Source organism: Periplaneta americana, chromosome 1 (assembly GCF_040183065.1).
Source record: "Periplaneta americana isolate PAMFEO1 chromosome 1, P.americana_PAMFEO1_priV1, whole genome shotgun sequence".
NCBI lineage: Eukaryota > Metazoa > Arthropoda > Insecta > Blattodea > Blattidae > Periplaneta > Periplaneta americana.
Window position 1 is genome coordinate 22,950,746 of NC_091117.1, and position 23,030 is coordinate 22,973,775.

Sequence of the window (23,030 nt, forward strand, 5' to 3'; positions counted from 1 at the left end):
TACCACTTCCTATACACGTCACATCAGCCATTTGCCAAACACAGTTGTCAGACTGACTGCGACAAATGTAAAACACAAATGTAACGTTCCCATTACTTATTTCACACGCCAAAAACGGTGACGCTGCTAATAACTCTCTGTTAAGACCAGAGATTGAAAATAAAACACGCTCTGAGCTGTTATCGCGATGTCTGGACGCGAATATTGTCTGGACTCTGTAGCTGTCACATATACTTACGTAGTCAGTCGCCATCGCTGTGAATCACATATCGGTCGAAGATAGCGATTTCTCAGAGCTGGGATTTTCGAACTATAGTCACAGTCGGAACCAGCGACAAACCTATCACAGCGACAAAATCACAGGTCTTCGTATCACACCCCACCATCTATTCACTATTTCATTTTCTACCTTTTGAACACATCTACTCGTACTTACCCATATTCCTCATCTCCACTTCCTCCTGTGCTCCAGGAACTCTACCAGACCCTGCCTCAATTATTCCCTTTTATATCCACATACCTCAAGTGGTTGACAAGACGTCAAAGGGCCGTCACTGAGTGCACACGTTTTCTGTGCGACCTAAATTGTGGTTTTCTGTTAAGGAACAGTGACATGTATTATACAAATCTGACTTTTCAGAAATAGTTTCCTGTAAAGCTGACTTGAATAATTACAAGGGAAAAATTATTGTGGGGCCGAAACATTTATGTTGTATTTAGAAACATAAACAATGTTCAACATGACAATAAAAAGATGCCAATATTATAAGTAATAATAAATGTGTCTGTTTTTTTTTAGGAAGCAGCTTCTGAAATCTGAGCCCTATTCGTTATATACAGTGATATCAGTTTCGATTTCAAGTAGATTTCTCGCCTTTGTTCTGATGGTAATCATATACGAGAAACTTACTTTATATAAATATGAGTTTTCAAATGCTATAATAAATTGGAAAACCTAATTTCAGTTTCTTAAAACCTATAAATTCTACGCTTGGCAATGAGGTACGTCACAGGCCTTATATTTTTATATTCTCATCAGTCACGTCTTGGCCTCCTCAACTTTCAAACCCACGGTCCGCTACTGCTCGCAGCTCGTGTTTATCCGAATAAACAGCACTCGTATTATTTTACGATGATTTACACAGCAATGCTGCTAGATAAATATGCTGCTAGATAAATTAGATTATTATGGAATTAAAGGTGTTGCACACCAATGGTTTCACTCATATCTCATAGATAGGAAACAGAAAGTTGAATCAATACAACTATGAAATCTGCGTCGACATGAGGAACTATTAATAATGGAATTCCTCAAGGATCAATATTAGGTCCCCTACTTTTTCTAGTGTTTATAAATGATCTTTCCCCCCTAATAAAAGATGTAGGTCATCCCATATTATTTGCAGATGACACAAGTATAGTAATTACAGCCAAAAACTCCAACACATTCCAATCTTCAACAGAGGAAATTCTCTTCAAAATATGTGACTGGTTCTCAGTCAATAAATTGGTATTAAATTGTAACAAAACTAACATAATTCAATTTAAATTCTGTCCAAATTCAACGCCGCAAATTTCTAGCGCAATAATTAATAACAGATCCCTATTAGAAACAACAACAACCAAATTTCTTGGCTTAAAATTCGATAATGTGTTAAATTGGAAAAATCATATTAAAGAAATTACCCCCAAACTAAATTCAGCTTGTTTTGCTATTATATCTATGCAAAACATAGTAAATATCGATATTTTAAAAACAATATACTTTGCATACTTCCACTCGGTAATGAGTTTTGGAATAATATTCTGGGGAAATTCCACAGATAGTAACAATATATTTCTATTACAAAAAAGAGTAATTAGAATAGGCTAATAGTAGGTGTCAAATCTAGGGAATTGTGTAGGACTATTTAAAAAAAAACTACAAATAATGCCCATGGCTTGTCAGTATATCTTTTCATTAATAATCTTCCTCGTATGTAATCGTGAAAACTTTGTAACTAATTCAACAGTTCATAGCATAAATACACGTCAAAAATGTGACTTTCATACTCCATCGGCAAGTCTATCGTGCTATCAAAAAGGAGTGCGTTATATGGCAGTAAAATTTTTTAATAGCCTCCCTATCGATATAAAAAATGAAACTCAAAACATAAAATTATTTAGGGCCAAATTAAAAAGTACCTAATTTCTCACGCCTTCTATTCTGTAGGTGAATTCATGACATTCAATAACACTGTTGTACTAGTAGACTATATTGTAAATCTCGTCTGTATATATTTCATCTAGACTGTGACTATAAATTATGATTTTATAATAGTATTAAGTTTTTTTGACTTGTTCCATATTCTAGCTGTAAGCAATGTATGAATACCATGGCATATTAATAAATACAATACATTACAATACAGGTCCTAGGCTGCACGGCACTTTATGCACAAGATATCTAAATTCTCTTATTAGACCAGCAAGGCTCAGAGGAGTTACTATTGCGTGCCGCTTGCATTGCTGTGTGATAGCTATCTGCATGTCTGGCAATCGACCGACAGACACAACGAAGTATATTTGCTGCAGTAAATGATTTTTATTTGCGAAGACATCTTGATAAATGAACGAGTCATTAGTGGCAAAGTGTACTGCCAGGTCATTAGTATGACATTCCCTTATTTTATCACTAAAACGCACAAGCAGAATGAACGGTCTCTTGAGTTTTCACGCACTTTATGAAGAAGAAAAATGACATAGGTGTAGTTTATTTCGCATATTTATCGTCTACTCTAGTCACTGTTCACATTTACTTTTTAAACTATTCAGAAGAGCAAATGAAAACGTTAACTCTATTATAATGTTCGTCACCTGCAAAGGCGGCTTGATTATGGCTCTGCGCATGCTCACTCACATGACATCTTGAACTAATTTGTTTTGGTCAGGTGCTATACTCTGGATTAAGCACAACGCTTGTACGTGTAAAAACATTGTGTTTTATTAATTTGGTTTGTCTGTGAATATGTAACATTTATAACTTACCATTAATTCGCATAAGTGCTTTAACTTCATTATAATGGTAACTACCACCATTAATTAAAAACTATGTATATAAAGATTTTTACGTTATTTATGTTTTTAAGAACATCACGTGTCGTCTTATGACAAGCAAATTTCATATAGCCTAATCAGTTATTTTTTTAATTTAATTATAAAACTTTAAAATCTCGACGATTAATAAATAGTCAGATTTTACTCTATAAGACTGTTAACGGTATATTGAATAACTGCGATTTTCTTAAATTCCTTCAGTTCAATGTAAAAAAAACAGAATTACGTCATAGGCCACCTTTTGTTATTCCTATTCCTAGAACTGTTTTCTTCAAGAACTCTCCATTGTTTGTTATGTGTAATGTTTACAACTCTCTGTCTTTAAACTGTGATTCTCAATTAGATTTCAGTTTAACCGTTGAAAAATTTCATACAATATTAAAAAGAATTGTATTTCCTTAGATATTTAAATTATAAAGAAGTGTATTATAATGTTTTACTCTAGTTTTTAAATAATTTTGCATTATTCTATTGGCATTTGGCACTATATTAACTGCAATATTATATTCTAGCATCTATTACCGTTATGTATTTTCTTTCTTTCCTTTGTGTTGTTTGTTTTGTTTTGTTTTTCTTATTATGTATTTTGTGTATGTATCTGTAAAAGCCACCTCTAATTGGAAGCCTGCTTCTGTTGGTGGTGGATTTAAATAAATAAATAAATATACATAAATCAATAATGAAGCATATTGGAACTCATGTCGATACATCAATATCGAAGAAATGAATAAAAGTATTTGGCCCACGTGACTATGTGCGCGAAAGCACACTAAATTGGGCCTCCCAGATACTTGACGATTATTATACATATGTATATAATTATTTTAAACCATGGGCCAGGAACTGATGTCTAAGAAGCCTGATGACTGTATTTAATGATGATAATGCTGATGACGGCAATGATGATGATGAAAATTAAGATTATAACGACAATAAAATATATTACACTTTTCTTTTCCTTGCAAAAGTTTTATTATTATTATTATTATTATTATTATTATTATTATTATTATTATCATCATCATCATCATCACCACCTTCGAAACTTTCCCTAATTCGAGTAATGTGAATCGACATGTTGCCACAATTACATTTGTGTCGATAGTGACTTGCAATATCTATAATTATAACTACTGTACATCGCTGCATTTGGTACTCAATTGCTTTGTGTAGACGGTATTGCACAGATCTGGTCGGAGTTGTTGCAAGACATACAAAAAAACACAACGCTTTGTTCATGCTTGAATTACTTGAGACGCGTTCTTCACGGTGTGTAGTTCTCCTTGATGTGCCCGCAAAACCAGCTATGACAAGAGTTTAAATTGGTAATTAATACTAAGCAACCTGTAACAAAACTAATTTTGAAAAAAAAAACTGTCAATATTAGGGTCTACTTCATATTTTTATTGATCGTCGAATAATTTAGGCGTATTTGTGTAATTGAAAGCTTGTTTTTAGTTCAATCTCTTGATTTTCTAACCAAAGAAACTTCCATGCCAATTATTCAGGCATATATATATATTATATATGTATATATATGTACATATATATGTACTTTCCCGTTTAGTCGTTAAAACTAAACCTACATAACAGAGTAACGCAGTGTTTATACACTACTTATTTCTCTAAATAGCCTTCTATCTTTATATTTATCCTATCCATCTGTATCTGTATCTATTTATCGTCGTTGTTGGTGCAAAATACACAATTTTTCAGTAGGAGGAAAAAAACACATTAGTTCTGTGGCAGGGAGGAAAAAGGTCTTAAGTCAATTTTTTGTGAAAATGAGATTTTTATATATTCTGAAAGCGGAAACAATTCTCTACAATCTGGTAAAACGGTTAAAGTCAAATAATACTCCTGACTGGATTTATAGAGCGTTACCTAATGGCCTAAGTACTTTTTGAATCGAGCACACACAGAATAAAGAAGTTAAGAATATTTCATACTTTATTCCTTACAAACCAACACATGTTTACTTTCCATGCTTCCCCATTAAAAAAGTCTAACTTGTATTTGATCCATTTTATCACATATTGATGCCCTTTCCTTTTAAAACTTTAAGCACCAGGGTAAACAATCCTACAATTGTTTAAGACCCATTTTGCATTTCTAATAATTTACATTTCTCATTTATTTTGACATGAAAAAGGTCTTATGTTTAATAGTCCCTTCTACTCAGTTTGGCTTTTAGTTTTAAAAGGGCTTAAGTGCGGCTATTTTTTGGAAATAACAAAGAAATTTGTTAAATGAGCAACATTACCTATTTTAGAAGAAATATAAACAAATAATATCCAGGAAAAAACTCTTAATTAAAAACCTCTATAATTGACACCAATTTCAATCTTTCTACTGCTCTCCTGAAAAGTATAAAATTTTTACTTAAGACCTTTTTCCTCCCGGCCACAGAATTTATCCTATGGCAGCCGTACATAGGAGATTGTGAATTCTTACATTTTCGAAAGAAAGAAATGTAATTACATATAGAAGATTTTATTATTTGCTGTATCACTATTTAAGTTATTTAATAGAGTAAAAATCTGGAAATCGATAAATATGTCACATAGGAGTTATTGCAGGAACAACGACGTTATATTCCTCCATTCGTGTACCTATCCATATCCACAAATAAACACACCTGCGCATATATATATTCATATCCATAAATCCATAAACCTATCCATATCTAACCATATACACCCATCCATTGACCTATTTATCTCTCTCCATCCATAAATTCTAACGATCCACACATATCCATATTCACTCATCCATATACTGTACCTATTCATATCTCTCCATCCGTCTAGTTTACTTATCCATATCTATCAATCCATCTATCAAATGCAAAACTCGCCTTATCCAGGTAAAGTGATTTGTCAGAAAACAGGAAAAACCGTTATGGAGATGGACAGTTCTGCATTTTATAGTAGTTTTCTGAGCTCTATGGAAGAGGAATTAGACAAGATCTGCACAAACCGACTATATCAGTAGACAGAGAGCTGCAAGAAGTTATATATATATATACTACATAAATGCGCAATTCGAATGGAAAATTTTGTCACACTCGTAACAGTCTTCCCCTCTCCCTTTTCTTAGGAAAAAAATATAGATTTCATAATTATGGATCAACAACTAGGTAACTATAGTTTTTTATAAGATTACAATATTTTATTGCAAGCAAAAAATTAAATACAATAACAAATATTTTACAATATTATTGTAATACTCGTATATGAACATTCTTCAAAACTGGAAATTGATTACCAATCTCATAGTAAAATAACCTATGTATTACAATTTATTGTATAAATACAAGGTAACTGGGTCACACCCGAAAAAGCAATATGCTTGAGGTCGGGTGTGACCAAGAATGAAAACTGGATAGAAGAAAAAAATAAGTGAAATAATAGGCTAATAATAATAATAATAGGCTAATAATAATAATAATAATAATAATAATAATAATAATAATAATAATAATAATAATAACTGTGATTAAACTGTTAAATGTTTAAAAAGTTTAAAAAGAATAAGAATAAAAACAAAAACGAACAAACCAACGGTACCATAGCCTAAAGCAGAGATGTCCAAAAGGTGATTCGCGAGTCACTGTGTAGTTACTATGCAACCTGCAATGTAACCCCCTCCATTCGCCCTCCTCCCCCGTAAGACACCCTGACTGCCATAGCGTGTGCTTGATGCAGTAAACAAGGAAGTGGCGGGCGTACCGGATTTATAAGGTGGTTTACGAATGTCTCTGTACAAGCCTTCGACCTCCAAATCTAATGTAGAGTGGGAACTAGAGTTTCTTTGAATTTTGAATTCATTTTAATAAAGCTGTCAAATAAGTCGAATTATAATGAAGAAATAATATAATTTCAGTTTTGTTTCCGTCTTGACAAAACTGAAATTATACTGTTACTTCATTATAGAGTTTCTTTGCTTTGAAGATGGTGATAATATAAAATGTCTTATATGTTCCAAGATAATTTCCGACATGTTTCGAGGGAATGTAAAACATCATTTGTTGCATGGCATTCTCAATATGCTGAGATGAAATGTATTATTGACTATTATAAATATTATTATATTAGCGTTATTGAATATTATATTACAATTATTATTATTATTATTATTATTATTATTATTATTATTATTATTATGCATATTCCTTCATTATTCCAGGAGTAGATCGGGCAAAAGAATTGAGTAACCTGTTAAATAAGCAAGCTCTGCATATTGACGTTCCTGCACCTGACATGACAGAAAAAGATTTGTTAGTTAAACTGTGTCATGGGAGATAGCCAAATCTCTCAAATCATTTCAGGAAGGCGAGTTTGTAAAAACGTGCATGGTTAGAGTCGCAGAAATTTTGTGTCCCAAAGAAGTGCAACACTTTCACAATTTACACCTTTCTCGACAAACTGTTGCACGAAGAATTGAAATATCTGACATATCTAGGCAGATTGATGCTACAATTCATAACGTTTTACATTTTTCTCTTGCTTGTGAAGATGAAAGCAATGATTTGATAGGTACGGCTCAGTTATCTGTATTTATACGAGGTGTTGAAGAATATTTATTAGACCGGATTCCTTTAAAAAGTAACACCGCTGGAGAAGAAATATTCAGTGACCTTTGCTCTTGCGTACATAAACATAATTATTTACAGTAGTCAAAGCCAGTGTCCATAGCAACTGATGGAGCCCGTTCCATTATTGCCGAGAAAAAGGGTTTAATTGGCAGACTAAAAGTACAGTATTTCTTAACGAAAGAGATGTATCAAATTTCTACACAGTACATTTCATTTTTCATCAAGAAGCCCTTTATGAGAAAACTTTGAATTTTCAGCACGTCATGGATGTGGTGATACGTAATGTTATAAACAAAATTCGAAACAGCGCGAAGTCAAGATGTAGAACCTGCATGACGGACCAGTGTGTGATGTAACTCCGGGTTTCAATGCAATATTGCTGAAACAAATATGTGAAACTGAAGAAGGCTAATTTCAGTAGAATACATTTCATTCATTATTATACTTAGACATAAATATTGGTTTATTTTTACATCAGACTAATGATGATTATGTATTTAATTTCCATTTACATGGGCCTTGTAGTTCATAATAGTTTATTTCCAAAGTGTTTTGAATCTATTTAATGGTTTATACTACTAGTAGTTATCACGCTATTCCAACGCCTATAGTTTGTTTATGTATTTATTTGAATTTTTATTTGTATTAGTTAACAAATTGTGATTTTGTATCAAGTTAAAGTACACAAACTTCCCCGATGATCTCTAGCGTACAATAAACCATCACTGTTCTAGTTAACTCACATGTCGCTACCTACATCTTCAACCCTCCCACCCAAGGTCATGAACTTATGCAAGTAGCGTCTTGCAAGTGATTCGGCGCAGACGATCCTTTTGGACGCCCATGGCCTAAAGTATACATAAACATACCAAGTTAAGAATACAACATTCTTAAGGTGACACAAAAAAAAATAAATAAAGAATAAGAATTTACATGATTATAATTTTAAAAATAGTTCAAGCAGTTGTTTTTTGAATGATGTATTGTGTAATAATTTCAGTTTAGGATTCCTCTTTATAAAATCATTATATAATCTTGGACCGTAATTAGAACTTTACCTTAGACCTGCTTCAGTCTTACATTTTGGTTCAATGAGGGGAGCGAAATATTGTATCTTCTTGTGTTGTGGCCTTGATCGGATGATATGAATTCAGCTTGATATTTATGGCAGTGATTCAAAATAGTGTGCATATAAATTTGCTTGATGTTTAAAACATTAAATTCTATATATATATATATATATATATATATATATATATATATATGAGTTTGATGATAAAGTTTTCTTTTTAAATATATTTTAATAATTCTTTTATGTAGTAATATTAATGGGCGAATGGTACTCTGTGATAATCCACCCCATCCTATAATTCCATACTGTTATATACCATAGCTTTTTCAACTGCCTATAGGATAAGAAACTGACATAATATTAAGTATCTCAGTCAATATAACTAAATACCGGTCACACCCGTAACAATGGAATGACCCACATACACACTTTTCTAATTTATTTTTAAAAATGTATTTCCTAAAATACAACAATCTACTTCTTAGAAACAGCATTCGACAGTATATATAATACATTTCTTATAAGACAGAGATATGAATATATAGGCCTATATAAAGAAAGAGAGCGCATACCGCTGACTTTTTACACAGACAAACGTGATGATTAATTTTCTCCCAGCCGTTTAGACACAGAACCCACTGCGGAACTACACAATTAATCTCAGTTCTATAAAGGAATTCTTATTGCGCTTTGAACTATTGTCCGACAGTTTCCTGTTTTTGGGTGCCAGAGTTAAATTTCCGTCGTTTTAATGCTTTCTCCGGTGGTTCAGGAACATGGCGTCAGATCGTTCTTGTACGCCGTGTCTATAAACACCTTTCATTGATATTTTTGCAATTTGTATGTCGTTAATTATTTCATAATAGGTATGAAAAAAAATCCCAGGTTCATAGCGGAAACGAGTCACGAATCAACATGACGTCAATGACTTGATTGGAATTATAATAAAAAAATAATAATGTGCCAACTCATTACATAGAATTGGGTTCGTTTTGAATTAATACTACAGGTAAGTACTTCAGAATTAGATTATGTTAAATCAACTATTTCTGTCTTTCTAGCTTCCGCATTTATTAATCACTCCAATTTGTATATGAATAACAATGAATTAATTATGATGGCACATTCATTTGTTCCTCCTTCATGATTTATATGCTGGCTCTATTTTGTTTTAAACATATCATAAGTCCTTCATCATATTAGCAGAAATTGTGACTAGATTTCTGAAATCTGCAGTGCTTGGGAAAAGTGACACAAGTCAGTTTCCACAAACCTTTTTTGATAATTTATTGACAACTTACACTGGTTTATGTCGATTTGATTTTTTTCCGTATGAATTATTGTAATGGGAGAAATACTTATGTATTTTTTTCCATGCGAGCAGATGTTCCGTAAGTTGTCAATTATCAAAAAAGATTTGTGGAAACTGACTTATGTCACTTTTCCCGAGCACTGTAGAAATATGAAGCGAATAAACGATTTACGGCAAAGGAATTTATTAACAATTGATTTCGTTTTTTTTTTTTTCGTTGCTGGTAACTCTATAGCATCTATTATGGTTGTGCTAACAGATGGAGTTATTTGTCAACAATGTGACGCTGAAACGTGTGTTCAGGTTACTGTCCAGCGACAGTCCTGACGTATTTTTATATTTGTGATGATTGGTTAATTAATATTAACCCGGCACGCTCACAACCACACTCACATTCCTCTTCTTCAAGAAAAATTCATCCAGAGCCGATCCCGGGAATCGAACCCGGGACCTCCTGATCTGGAAGCTAGCATGCTGACCAATAGACCACGAAGGTAGTCAATGATTTCATTTTGTGTGCTTTATTTTTTATCTTATTTTAGCTACTATAACGCAATAGTTTCATTTTTTTAATTCTGAAGGATAGTGAATACAAAATTATTAAATTTTTTAGCGGGTTCAATAATGATACATTATGAAACTAGTTTATAATGTTATAACTTACTTTATTGTTTGAGTCAATGTTTGAAAGCGGGGAAGGCGAATTTTCTAATTTTGACGAGTGCGATAACAGTGTAAGATTATAAACGTGTTTCATAAGATATTTTTGTACGACAACATTATAAAACGATTAATAAACAAAAAACATACCAAATGTGTAATGATGGATAGTTTGATATCATGGTTCATCAAGAATGAGTTGCTATGACAACAATGACGTATTAAATATTATAGCATAACAAATCGTTTCGTAATGTTAACATTATGGCACAAGTTATTCCGTCATAATAGAAGCCATGACGTTTTAGTTGCCATGGTAATATTTTATGGCACTGGCACAATAATGCGGCTTATTCTGTATGATTTTCACTAACGATAAAGACTGTTTATAATGCTGGAGACCAAAAATATACACTGTATTCCAAATATTGTAGGATTTTGTTCGAGATTTCCGAACTATTAAAGTGTGATACTATCTATACTAATAATAAATCTGTAGCCGAAATTTTTCTGGTAATTTTCGATTTTCCAAAAATAATTGATCCTAACATATATAATTAACCACCCTGAAACCGAAAATCGCTTTTTTGAAATTTTTGTTTGTATGTCTGTCTGTATGTTTGTTACCTTTTCACGCGATAACCGCTGAACGGATTTCGATGAAAATTTGAATATAAATTAAGTTCGTTGTAACTTAGATTTTAGGCTATGTGGCATTCAAAATACATTATTTAAAAGGAGGGTTATAAGGGGGCCTGAATTAAATAAATCGAAATATCTCGATTATTATTGTTTTTTGTGAAAAATATTACATAACAAACGTTTCTTTAAAAATAATTTGCGATACGTTTTATTCCTTGAAAAAATTTGATAGGACTGATATTTAATGAGATAAATGAGTTTTAAAATTAAAATAACTGCCATCCAAGGCCGTATAATGAATTAAAAAACAAATGACTTCGTCTATAAGGGGCCTTGGACAGCAACAATCGAAAGCTATGAAAGATAGCTTAGAGAGAATGTTTCTGTGTTTGTATGCAGTAATATCGGAAGCTAAATTAACCGATTTGTATAATTAATTATTATTTCACCATTGGAAAATGTAGTTTCTCTAGATGGACATAATGCTATAATGTTATTACAGTAACTTCTGATATAATATAATATAATATAATATAATATAATATAATATAATATAATATAATATAATATAATATAATATAATATAATATAATATAATATAATATAATATAATATAATATAATATAATATAATATAATATAATATAATATAATTTAATTTAAGTTATTTGAAGGGTTCACAACCATAGTGGGCCAAACGCCATTTACTGAATACGTAGAAAACAAGGGTTAAAATTAAGTTATTACCATAATTCAATGGAAACCTATAACAAGTAAAATAAAATATACACATTAAATCTAAATAATGTCAATCTTCATTAAACTATGGTTGCATGTAATAAAAATTAAGAAACAGGTTAAAGGAATTGTCATTGCACCAAATGAGTGTCTCTGGACCAAAATGATCGCATTTTAATTATTTGGATGGAATTTAAATTAAGTAACATATTAAACGATTTATCCTTCTATCAAACACGAATGTTCCCTGGATCAAACGTCCTATTTTAATTATGTAATTACTTTATATTTATTTCTAACGGATGCAGCGGAGCGCACGGGTACGGCTAGTTAAATGAATAAGTTTATAACGTGGACATAAATACAGCATTAAAAAATAAGTTATCTCAGTTCTTGAAGCAAATACGTAGCCATGTGAACCAGTTTAGGTTATGTTCATTCTCATCGAAAATTTGTGCGGAGAATGTAAATTTGTCTAGTAATATACTGACTGTGTATATTAAGCACATTAGAGATCTCAATATTTCCGAACCTGGGATTTTTTCCATGCCTATTACTACTGAAACTGTGAAGATATTTTGCCTTGTACAGTGCCTAAAATAATGTTGTAATATCCAAACGGACCTTCTCGATTAAATCACAACTTTTCCTTTTTTCGTGCCTGTCATAGGTTGAGGTTGCTGACGAATGAGGAAACCGGGGGCCTCGTGACGATGTGATGGACTACCAGCAGGAGTGGACATGGCAGTGGCAATCCTACCGATGCTCCCGGCCTCGCTTCCTTGTCCTGGTGAGAGTTGAAGAGCCACTAGTGCTGCTTATGATTAGGTTTTCTCCGGAGCGGTTGTTTGTGCGCTTTCATTCGGAGATCTCCGGTTACCTCCGATTGATGCCGCGCAGGTTGTATATGTGCTGTGGCGCAGACATACACTTTCCGCTGAGCATTCCTTTAGTCGGATCAGGTAGTGATTCTAGTCCGCTGATGTCCGCGTATCTTTTAAAATAATCGTGTAATTTTATGTTGTTTATTTTCTCTTCTTTATTTACCTCTCTCTCTCTTTTCTTCGGTTCTTCTTTTTTTCTTGTTTTGCTTGAAGTACTATGTTAGTTGACAGATTTTTTTTTATAGTTTTGAAATTCATAATATATGTGGAAAGGCGTATTAGTTTTATGTCATTGATCAAATTAATAACATTAAAATTAACTGAAAACTAACGCAGAAGTAAAGCTTTTCAGTAGCTAATGTAAACATTTATAATTTTCCTGGAAACACTCGTTTATTCACAAACAGTTTATTATTCTAATCGGTTTAGTTTAACGTAAAATATATTAAGGGAGTTTCAGAATGGAACAAAAGAAACGTGTGATATCAATGGGTTAAAGTTTACTGTCCAAAATAATTTATTAAGATTCTTCACCAGATAGGATTGTGATCATTGTGTTAAAGGGTGTCAGTATTTGAACTTTCTCTTCTAAAACTCGTCACTCCTCCCCTGTAATTCATTATTATTATTATTATTATTATTATTATTATTATTATTATTATTATTATTATTATTATGGAGAAGAAAAGAAATACTTATTTTCCTGTCTGAACAGTTGACGGTGTATATTTGTGGGAGAAGTGAACATTTTTTAAACTGTAAATGTGTAGTAATCTATAAAATGGCATATATTCCGTTCTATTTTTTTTATTTTATTGGGTTATTTTACGACACTGTATCAACATCTAGGTTATTTAGCGTCTGAATGATATGAAGATGATAATGCCGGTGAAATGAGTCCGGGGTCCAGCACCGAAAGTTACCCAGCATTTGCTCGTATTGGGTTGAGGGAAAACCCCGGAAAAAAACCTCAACCAGGTAACTTGCCCCGACCGGGATTCGAACAGGGCCACCTGGTTTCGCAGCCAGAAGCGCTGACCTTTACTCCACAGGTGTGGACATTCCGTTCTATGGCCCCATTTCGGACAAGATTACCAGATTGCTAAGAAAACACGGGATTAAGACCATCCATAAGCCGCCCATAAAGATCCAGAACTTGCTGAGACCAGTTAAGGACGACCTTGGTCTTAGGACACCTGGTGTCTACAAAATCCCTTGTGAGTGTGGGAAATGCTACATTGGTCAGACGGGACGCACCATTATGGAACACTGCAAGGAACATCAACACAACATAAGACTATATTACACCGATAAGTCGGCAGTAGCGCAATACAGCTTGGAAACGGGCCACAAGATAGATCTTGGACAAGACATCAGGTTACCGGGGACTTTGTCATCAAGGAAGCCATCGTAATCCAGCTGGATGGCAATAATTTCAACAGAGACTGGGCCTCAAGCTGAGTACAGTTTGGAAACCTGCCATCAACACACTTCAACCACCAGCACACGGCAGACGATCGGGATCAGAAACTAACTCCTGATTGGCCAACGCTTCGATCAGCCAGAACGCGGTAGGCGTCGGGACTAGGAACTAGCTCCTGATTGGCCAGCAGCGGTAAGCCCTACTGACGTTTATATACCCTGTCACTTCCCTTTACATATTATTCACTATTATATGTTTAACTTTAATCATGTATCTGTTTAATTTTGTTATTGTTTAACTCATTTACTATCTGTTAATGTAAACCATATGTATTCACACACGACGGCTGAAGAAGGCATAAAAATAAGTCCCTGAAACAGCCGACGGCTATAATATACTCTGTATATATTTTCCGGTAATAAAACACTTGAATCCGAAATCTCACGACAGAGATAGCCATCGAAAGCTTGGAAGCAACTACTGTTCTCCAACCAGGAGATCAACCGTGAAAGGAATGTGTTTACTATTGCGTCATCTATTGTAGCGAAGTAGATAGATAATATTATCGCTATAACGTCAGTTTAAAAAACATGCGCTCTCCTGCATATGTTATTTCCTGTATGGAGGGATTAAAAGACCAGGAGATTAACAGTGATCTAATTTTGTAACTAGGGTAGTATAAATATGTGTGTATCAATGTTATCGTTTGTGCTGTGAGAGCTAGCCAATAGAGATACGAGTACCCACGTGTGTGACCTTATGACATCTTATGACATCAACATTCATTCACAGCATCACCCCGCTTCGTCTCATTCCACAGAGACTTTCTCGTGGTTGGAGTACAGTATCCAACTCACCTGGCTGAGAACTCGAGAAGAATTATTATTCCACATCAAACGCCGGGAAAAGCCTCAAGTCAATCTATTAAATGTTCGCGCAATGAGAGCAGATGAATTGGTGTTAAATTTAACATTTTTTTATTCCCAATACTCATGACAATTTAAGATTGAAACAAATGATAGCTAAAATGAGATATGAAAAATGAAGCACGAAAAACCAAATTCATTGATTATTATAAATCACTTTTCAAATATTTGATGAGCACATTTATTTGATTTAAAGTCTTTATGTGGTGAACCATGATTTAATTTCGAAACAATGACATCAGTTGGATCAGGCATTGCACTCGCTGATTGTTGGTGGAGTAGAAACATTCACTAAACTGTTAGTAATAGGTCTACTTATAAGTATTGTAACTGAACTGCAGAAGGAAGGTTAGAAAATGTATTTTTTTTTTCCTTGCCCTGCATTCTCGCAATCCTACCAGTCTACTTTTTGGTTTTTGGCTCAATTTTGGGCGGATCACTTGCACGTTTTCTTTCACGCCACGCTCTCGTTCGTTCAATCCCTGATTTCAGCATATTTTCTAGTCAATACTACCAAAAAAGTGCTTTCCATACTACATTCCTTAAACAGCATTCGAAAATTCCTCCCGCTATCACTCAAGAAAATACTAGTGGAAACACTAGTAATGCTCCACTTCGATTATTGTGATTTTCTACTGCCTGACCTCAATGTCAACCAGTCGCAAAAATTACAACGTGTTCATAATTCTTGTGTTCGCTTCGTCTGCGATGTCCGTCGCGCTGACCACATTACCCCATCCTTCCAAACTCTAAACTGGCTACGGCTTAACGAACGTAGAACTTTTCATTCTCTTGTTCTCCTTTTCCAAGTCCTTCACACCTCTACACCTACATACCTTGCCTCCCGTTTCAGTTACCTGTCATCATATCATAATCTCTTCACACGCACGCAAAATAGCCGCACACTAGCCATACCAACACATAAGACATCATCGTATTCATCATCATACACAATCTCGCTCTCGTGCTTGTGGAATACCCTACCCAGTGACATCAGAGACTGTCGGAATTTAGTAGCGTTCAAAAGCAAGCTTATTAAGTATTTTCTTACTGCGTAGAATAGGTTTAATTTTTACTTAATCAATAAGAGAAATGCTTCTCTCTTCTTAACTTTTACAATAAACTGTCTAGCTTTTATTAATCAGTTAATCTTTTAGTACTTTGATTTTTATTGTATTTGTAAATTTAATATTAATTGTAATTATAATTGTAATTCTATTCTTAATATTGTAGTTGTAATCCCCTGGTAGAGGGGAAGAGAAGGCCTCATGGCCTTATCTCTACCAGGTTAAATAAATAAATAATAATAATAATAATAATAATAATAATAATAATAAAAAGCTTCTCAAAAATGTAATTTTACTCATTTGTTTCGACTGAATAACATCACAATACTACACAGAAGATGCACTGTCCGACGGCAACCCCACGCTCAAAGCCCTTTTAAAACGACCGCCACACAACTTTGCTTGAAAGCTTCTGATTCTTACCCTGCCTAATGAACTTTCACTTAAAAATGTCTTTATTGTCTTATGAATAGTTTAAAATGTTGTTTAAGAATTACGCAATTACTTGAGAAGCAAAAACACGAAGGCACACAACATGTCTGCATGAATTGATATCATCTTCATATGGACATTAATGGTAGTAATGGGGTGGAAAGTTGATTGCATGTGAGAGAATTGTGACCTTTAACAGGGAAAGAGATAGAGCGTGGAGGGACAGCAAAGAGTGGCGGGGGTGGATCGATGTCCACAGAAGTGGAGGGGGTTATTGCGTCCACATACCTGTCCATAAAATGACCAAGGGAGTTAGTACCGAGGCATTCCTCACACGCGAGAGTCGGACCTTTCGTCGTCAACCGTGAAAAGTGCGTGAGAATGCGTGAGTGCGTGTGGGACAATGCGTAAAGTCCAAAAGAACAGTGCAAGCTCCTCAAGAACCAATTACGTAATTAATACAACTAGTTAAAACTTTGTTTTGCCATAGTTGCTATGGCAACCCTTGTTGATAAACACTGTCAGGCTTCTTTCTTACAGTTTTCGTTTTTTTGTAGTTTCAAAAGTTAATTCCAAATAAAATAATAAAATTCTGGCTGTTAATATATAAATAATATTGATTCTGAATTGTATATGTAAACTTACTCCTAATATTATTACGCGGTATTTATTCCGATTACTTAAAAGAAAATAATGTTGACGAGTATGACAGAGATGTCCAGTTACAATACACATGTGCTTAACATAAGAATAAATCTTTCTAAAGGAGTTGTGTGATATATTTTAGTATTTTGTGTTCATATAAAATGGTGAATAAAGTTCAAATGAAAGGCTATCCAATAACGGACAATTATAACTTTCATATGAACTGGATCGAAGTTTCTTCTGTTTGCTATGTAAATTGACGTCATCTGGATGAACAGCAGTTCTGTACCTATGTCGTGGGTATGGGAAAGGTTCAGGAACACGTTCAGGAGCTCAGCGGATGATGACGTTGAAGAGGTCGACATCGACACGGTAAGATTTGTTAAATTATTCTCAAAAAATCTATATATATAATTTGAACTGAAATGGTAATGGAAAATACGGGAAAACGGCTGAACGGATTTTAATAAATGATCCCTCATTTTGAAGCTTGGAACTCAAAGTTTTTCAGAAAAATAGTAGTTTTCAGTGAAATGTCAATTTTTCAACATAATTTTCCTATTTTCCAAAATCCATCTGTCGTCAGTTTTGAGAACTAGCTAATTGCATTTCAGAATAAAACAAAACACACACTACAGTAAACAATATTACACGAAGGGCATGATCTGCAAGAATGGTGACACATTTAGAGCTCAAATTAAATTGGTTATTAAAAACTTAACTTACTAAAAATAATTTACAGGTTCTATTCTGTGGTGTGTAATTTTCTGGGTATAGCTGTGTATTGGATATTAAAAAGTACAAAACTTGAGGTGGTTTGATGGCATTATTACCATTAGAAATAAAATATTATTGTAGTTAATGCCATAATCACATGATGTGACTATTCGTCATTAATTATACATATTAATGCTATATTGATGATATGAAAGTGAAACGTTTTGGGGTTATGTAAGTAGATGTAGAGAATAACTTAAATTAGATTTTGATTTCTATATTTTACTGAGTGTTGGCTATATAGTATATATAGTAAGATATGTTACTGAAAGCTATAAAACTTAAGTAAGATAATAATATCATTAAAAATCAAATATTTTTATAGTTATTAATCAAGTGGGGTTGGTTCTTTTTCATATACCCTATTTAATGGCGGTGTGGTGTAGATATTTATATGCGTGGTTCTCTTCAGTATTGGCTCGAGAGAGAGTATCTTTCATTAGGGCCTATTATGGAAGCAAATAACTTTCAGAATGTCTGGTATTCTTCATTGAAAATAAATCTGAAAAATGTTTATTTGAACGTCTAATGAACTTAGTTTGCAGCATTTGCTGCACAAGCCACTAGTATATTATATAAGCCACTAGTATATATATAAGCTTATTTCAATTTTGAAAAAGTAATTAAAACTCAATTTATTACATACAAAATACTGAAAAAAAGTTACTAGCGAACACAGAAGAACATGTGAGGAGTTCATTTTCAAAACGTCTCTTGTCCATCTGGTAATGCAAATGAGCTTCCTGTGTCCATGCATTCTTAAAATATAACTTAACATACAACCGTCAAGATTTGGCTTCAGAACGCACTCTAAACCACTAAAATCTTGCGTTAAAAGTGACTATTGGAATCAAACTGACTCTTATCCACAGCAGATTTGCGATAAAATATTAGTTCCAGGTTCTGAATCAAAGAGTCTGATTCTCCCATTTGATTCTAAATGCATTCAAACTCTTTGGTTTCATAATGTCTGTTGCCTAAATGGTAAGAATTTTAGACCTAAAAACGTTTTTCGTAATTCTCCCGAAGTTATGGGAATGGACAAGTGTCGTTTTGAAAATATGCTCCTAATGTCTAATGTTGAGATATCGCTTAAACTTATCTCTAAATAAAGTTCTGGCATAGCCTATTCAGAGACATGTCTTTTATAATCTCCAGATAAACAACGTTTTAAGGCACACTTAGGCCTACATCGGCGGAACACTGTTGGCAGTAAGAATAGATAATAAAACCTACAGTATGCTAACAGAAACGTAAAAAATCAGTAGTAGATACGAGTTGGAAACATTGATGTTGACAACAAAATAGTTTACCGTCATTGGGCAGTAAAATATCGAAAAAATGTTGGGAACATATTGGCAACATTGTTAAGACGCATTTACACCAGCGCAACATTCAATCGTAATGCAGAATCGCTCTATATAAACGATGAAAGGAGAAAATTTATTAATATAAATGGTATAACTTAAAAAGTCTATAAGTGCAAAACAATGAAATGGAGATTATACATTATTGAGGTATAAAAACTTAGAGTAATTTCATGTTAAAAACAATAAAATGGAGTTTATAGATTATGGCAGTATAAAAACTTAGCGTAATTTCATGTTAAAACAATAAAATGGAGAATATATATTATTGAGGTATAAAAACTTAGGGTAATTTCATGTTAAAAACAATAAAATGGAGTTTATAGATTATGGCAGTATAAAAACTTAGCGTAATTTCATGTTAAAACAATAAAATGGAGAATATATATTATTGAGGTATAAAAACTTAGGGTAATTTCATGTTAAAAACAATAAAATGGAGTTTATAGATTATGGCAGTATAAAAACTTAGCGTAATTTCATGTTAAAACAATAAAATGGAGAATATATATTATTGAGGTATAAAAACTTAGGGTAATTTCATGTTAAAAACAATAAAATGGAGTTTATAGATTATGGCAGTATAAAAACTTAGCGTAATTTCATGTTAAAACAATAAAATGGAGAATATATATTATTGAGGTATAAAAACTTAGGGTAATTTCATGTTAAAAACAATAAAATGGAGTTTATAGATTATGGCAATATAAAAACTTAGCGTAATTGCATGTTAAAACAATAAAATGGAGAATATATATTATTGAGATAGGGTAAAGTAGGGTCTGTTGGACACTTTGTACTTTAACGTGTTACCTCGCCACTTGTGGGCACCACTTTCTGCTAGAAGTCAATGATGGAAGTAGCCACGAGTGGGGCTACTTCAGTCATTGACTTCTAGCAGAATGTGGTGCCCACAAGTGGCGAGGTAGTAGCCACGAGTGGGGCTACTTCAGTCATTGACTTCTAGCAGAATGTGGTGCCCACAAGTGGCGAGGTAGTAGCCACGAGTGGGGCTACTTCCGTCATTGACTTCTAGCAGAATGTGGTGCCCACAAGTGGCGAGGTAACACGTTAAAGTACAAAGTGTCCAACATGCCCGACTGTCCAACAGACCCTAGTTTACCCTATAAAAACTTAGGGTAATTTCATGTTAAAAACAATAAAATGGAGATTATACATTATGGCAGTATAAAAACTTAGCGTAATTTCATGTTAAAACAATAAAATGGAGAATATACATTATTGAGGTATAAAAACTTAGGGTAATTTCACGTTAAAAACAATAAAATGGAGTTTATAGATTATGGCAATATAAACATTTGGCGTAATTTCATGTTAAAACAATTAAATGGAGCTTATACATTATTGAGATATAAAAACTTAGGGTAATTTCATGTTAAACACAATAAAATGGAGTTTATAGATTATGGCAGTATGAAAATTTAGCGTAATTTCATGTTAAAACAATAAAATGGAGCTTATACATTATTGAGGTATAAAAACTTAGGGTAATTTCATGTTAAACACAATAAAATGGGGTTTATAGATTATGGCAGTATAAAAATTTAGCGCAATTTCATGTTAAAACAATAAAATGGAGCTTATACATTATTGAGACATAAAAACTTAGGGTAATTTCATGTTAAACACAATAAAATGGAGTTTATAGATTATGGCAGTATGAAAATTTAGCGTAATTTCATGTTAAAACAATAAAATGGAGATTATACGTTATGACAGTATAAAATTTAGCTTAATTTCATGTTAAAACAATAAAACGGAGGTTATACGTTATGATAGTATAAAATTTAGCTTAATTTCATGTTAAAAACAATGAAATAGAGATTATACATTATGGTAGTATAAAAACTTAGTGTAATTTCATGTTAAAAAGAATTTTATATGCTTGTGAACAGGTTTCATTGAAAAATTCTAACGATGCTTTGCAACTCCCTATACACAATCTTAATTAAATTACACACATATTACAATATGAACATTTGAGTTAAAAAGAAACAAAGGTCTCTAGACTTAATGAGTATAACTTACATATAAAATTAAGAATGTGTGTTTAGCCTCAACGTTCGACTAAAGTGAAAATCCATAACTTTAAATCTGTAGCAATCTTTTAAATGTTCATGCAATTAATTAATTCATTCTTTCATAGTTTTCTACCCAAGCGCAAGTTCACTGAAAATCCAGAATTCACCAATCTTCCCCCCTTTTTTTGTTGCCTTTTTCTTAGTCTTCGCAAACGAACCATGTACCTTAATATCGTCTATCATCTTACATCTTCTTCTGCTCCGAACTTTTTTCCCGTTTACCATTCCTTTCAGTGCATCCTTCAGTAAGCAGTTTCTTCTTAGCCAGTGACTCAACCAATTAATTTTTTTCTTCCCGGAGCCCCAAACCCTTCCAGTTATCATCGGCTGGTGACGCAACTCATTTTTGTTGTTAAACAACTACGTCAGTTGTTGAAATTTTTGTAATAGTTTTATCATTTTACACTCGCTATGGAAGTTCAAGCTGTAACACAGTAATTCGCAAAATATTTCTTGCAATTATATCTAATTCTAAACGGTAAAAGTTTAGTTTGCAAATTCAGATTAAGGAAACAATATCTCCACACATAACCGCATACGGATATTATGTAAATATGTCACGCAGTTTATGAAATTAATAGGCTATTTATGCCATAATTTTAAATTACGGCAATATAAATGAATCTAACAGAAAAGAGCATACAACGAATGTAGGTACCACTATCGGTGCTGTGTTCCAAAGATGATTAGATACGTTATAATCATAAGTATACTGAGTATCGTATTTATCTTGCTCACCCAGAATAATAATTTTTTTCTTAGGTGCCAAATAAAAATTTGTTTTAAACAAAATAATATTAAAATTACTTAGTTATGTACAGATAATGTATACTAAGCATGCCAATTTTTATTTCCAAAGCCCTATAGATTGGAGAGTAAAAAACGTTGAAATACGAGTATAGTGAAATTATACACGAGTACCTCCCCCTTGCTAATGAAGTGTGAGCAATTTCGCTCTTAAAGCCAAGGTACCGATCTCTAAACAGTTGGCTTAATAGTAACTTATTCTAGATAGATATAGGCGAGTAAGTCCATCTTCCCGTTCCCATCTTAAAAAGCATTTGTCTTGTGTATATTGAAGTACAAGCCCATCATGCCTATAAATATAATGGTATTCTATCTTCAGATCTCTTTTGTGATGTCTTTCTTCTTCCCTTCTGCCAGCTTCCATTCGTAGAGTTGTTTAATAATTTGGTATGTTTTTGGGCCATTTCTGCTTCTCCATTCTAAGTAGATTTCCTAATCAATATATATCATCTGACTATCAACTCTAAGCACGGTTTCAATAATT

At 33.1% G+C, this 23,030-nt stretch overlaps 1 protein-coding gene across 1 annotated transcript in view; it reads left to right on the plus strand.

Annotated features, from left to right (window-relative positions):
• The first annotated feature begins 17,196 nt into the window (after positions 1 to 17,196).
• LOC138715477 (probable E3 ubiquitin-protein ligase HECTD2) overlaps positions 17,197 to 23,030 on the plus strand; it is a 180,266-nt gene continuing 174,432 nt past the window's right edge. The window contains exon 1 of the mRNA XM_069848462.1: positions 17,197 to 17,865. Coding sequence (XP_069704563.1) covers positions 17,764 to 17,865 — 102 coding nt within the window. The 5' untranslated portion in view covers positions 17,197 to 17,763. The remainder of the gene's footprint in view (positions 17,866 to 23,030) is intronic.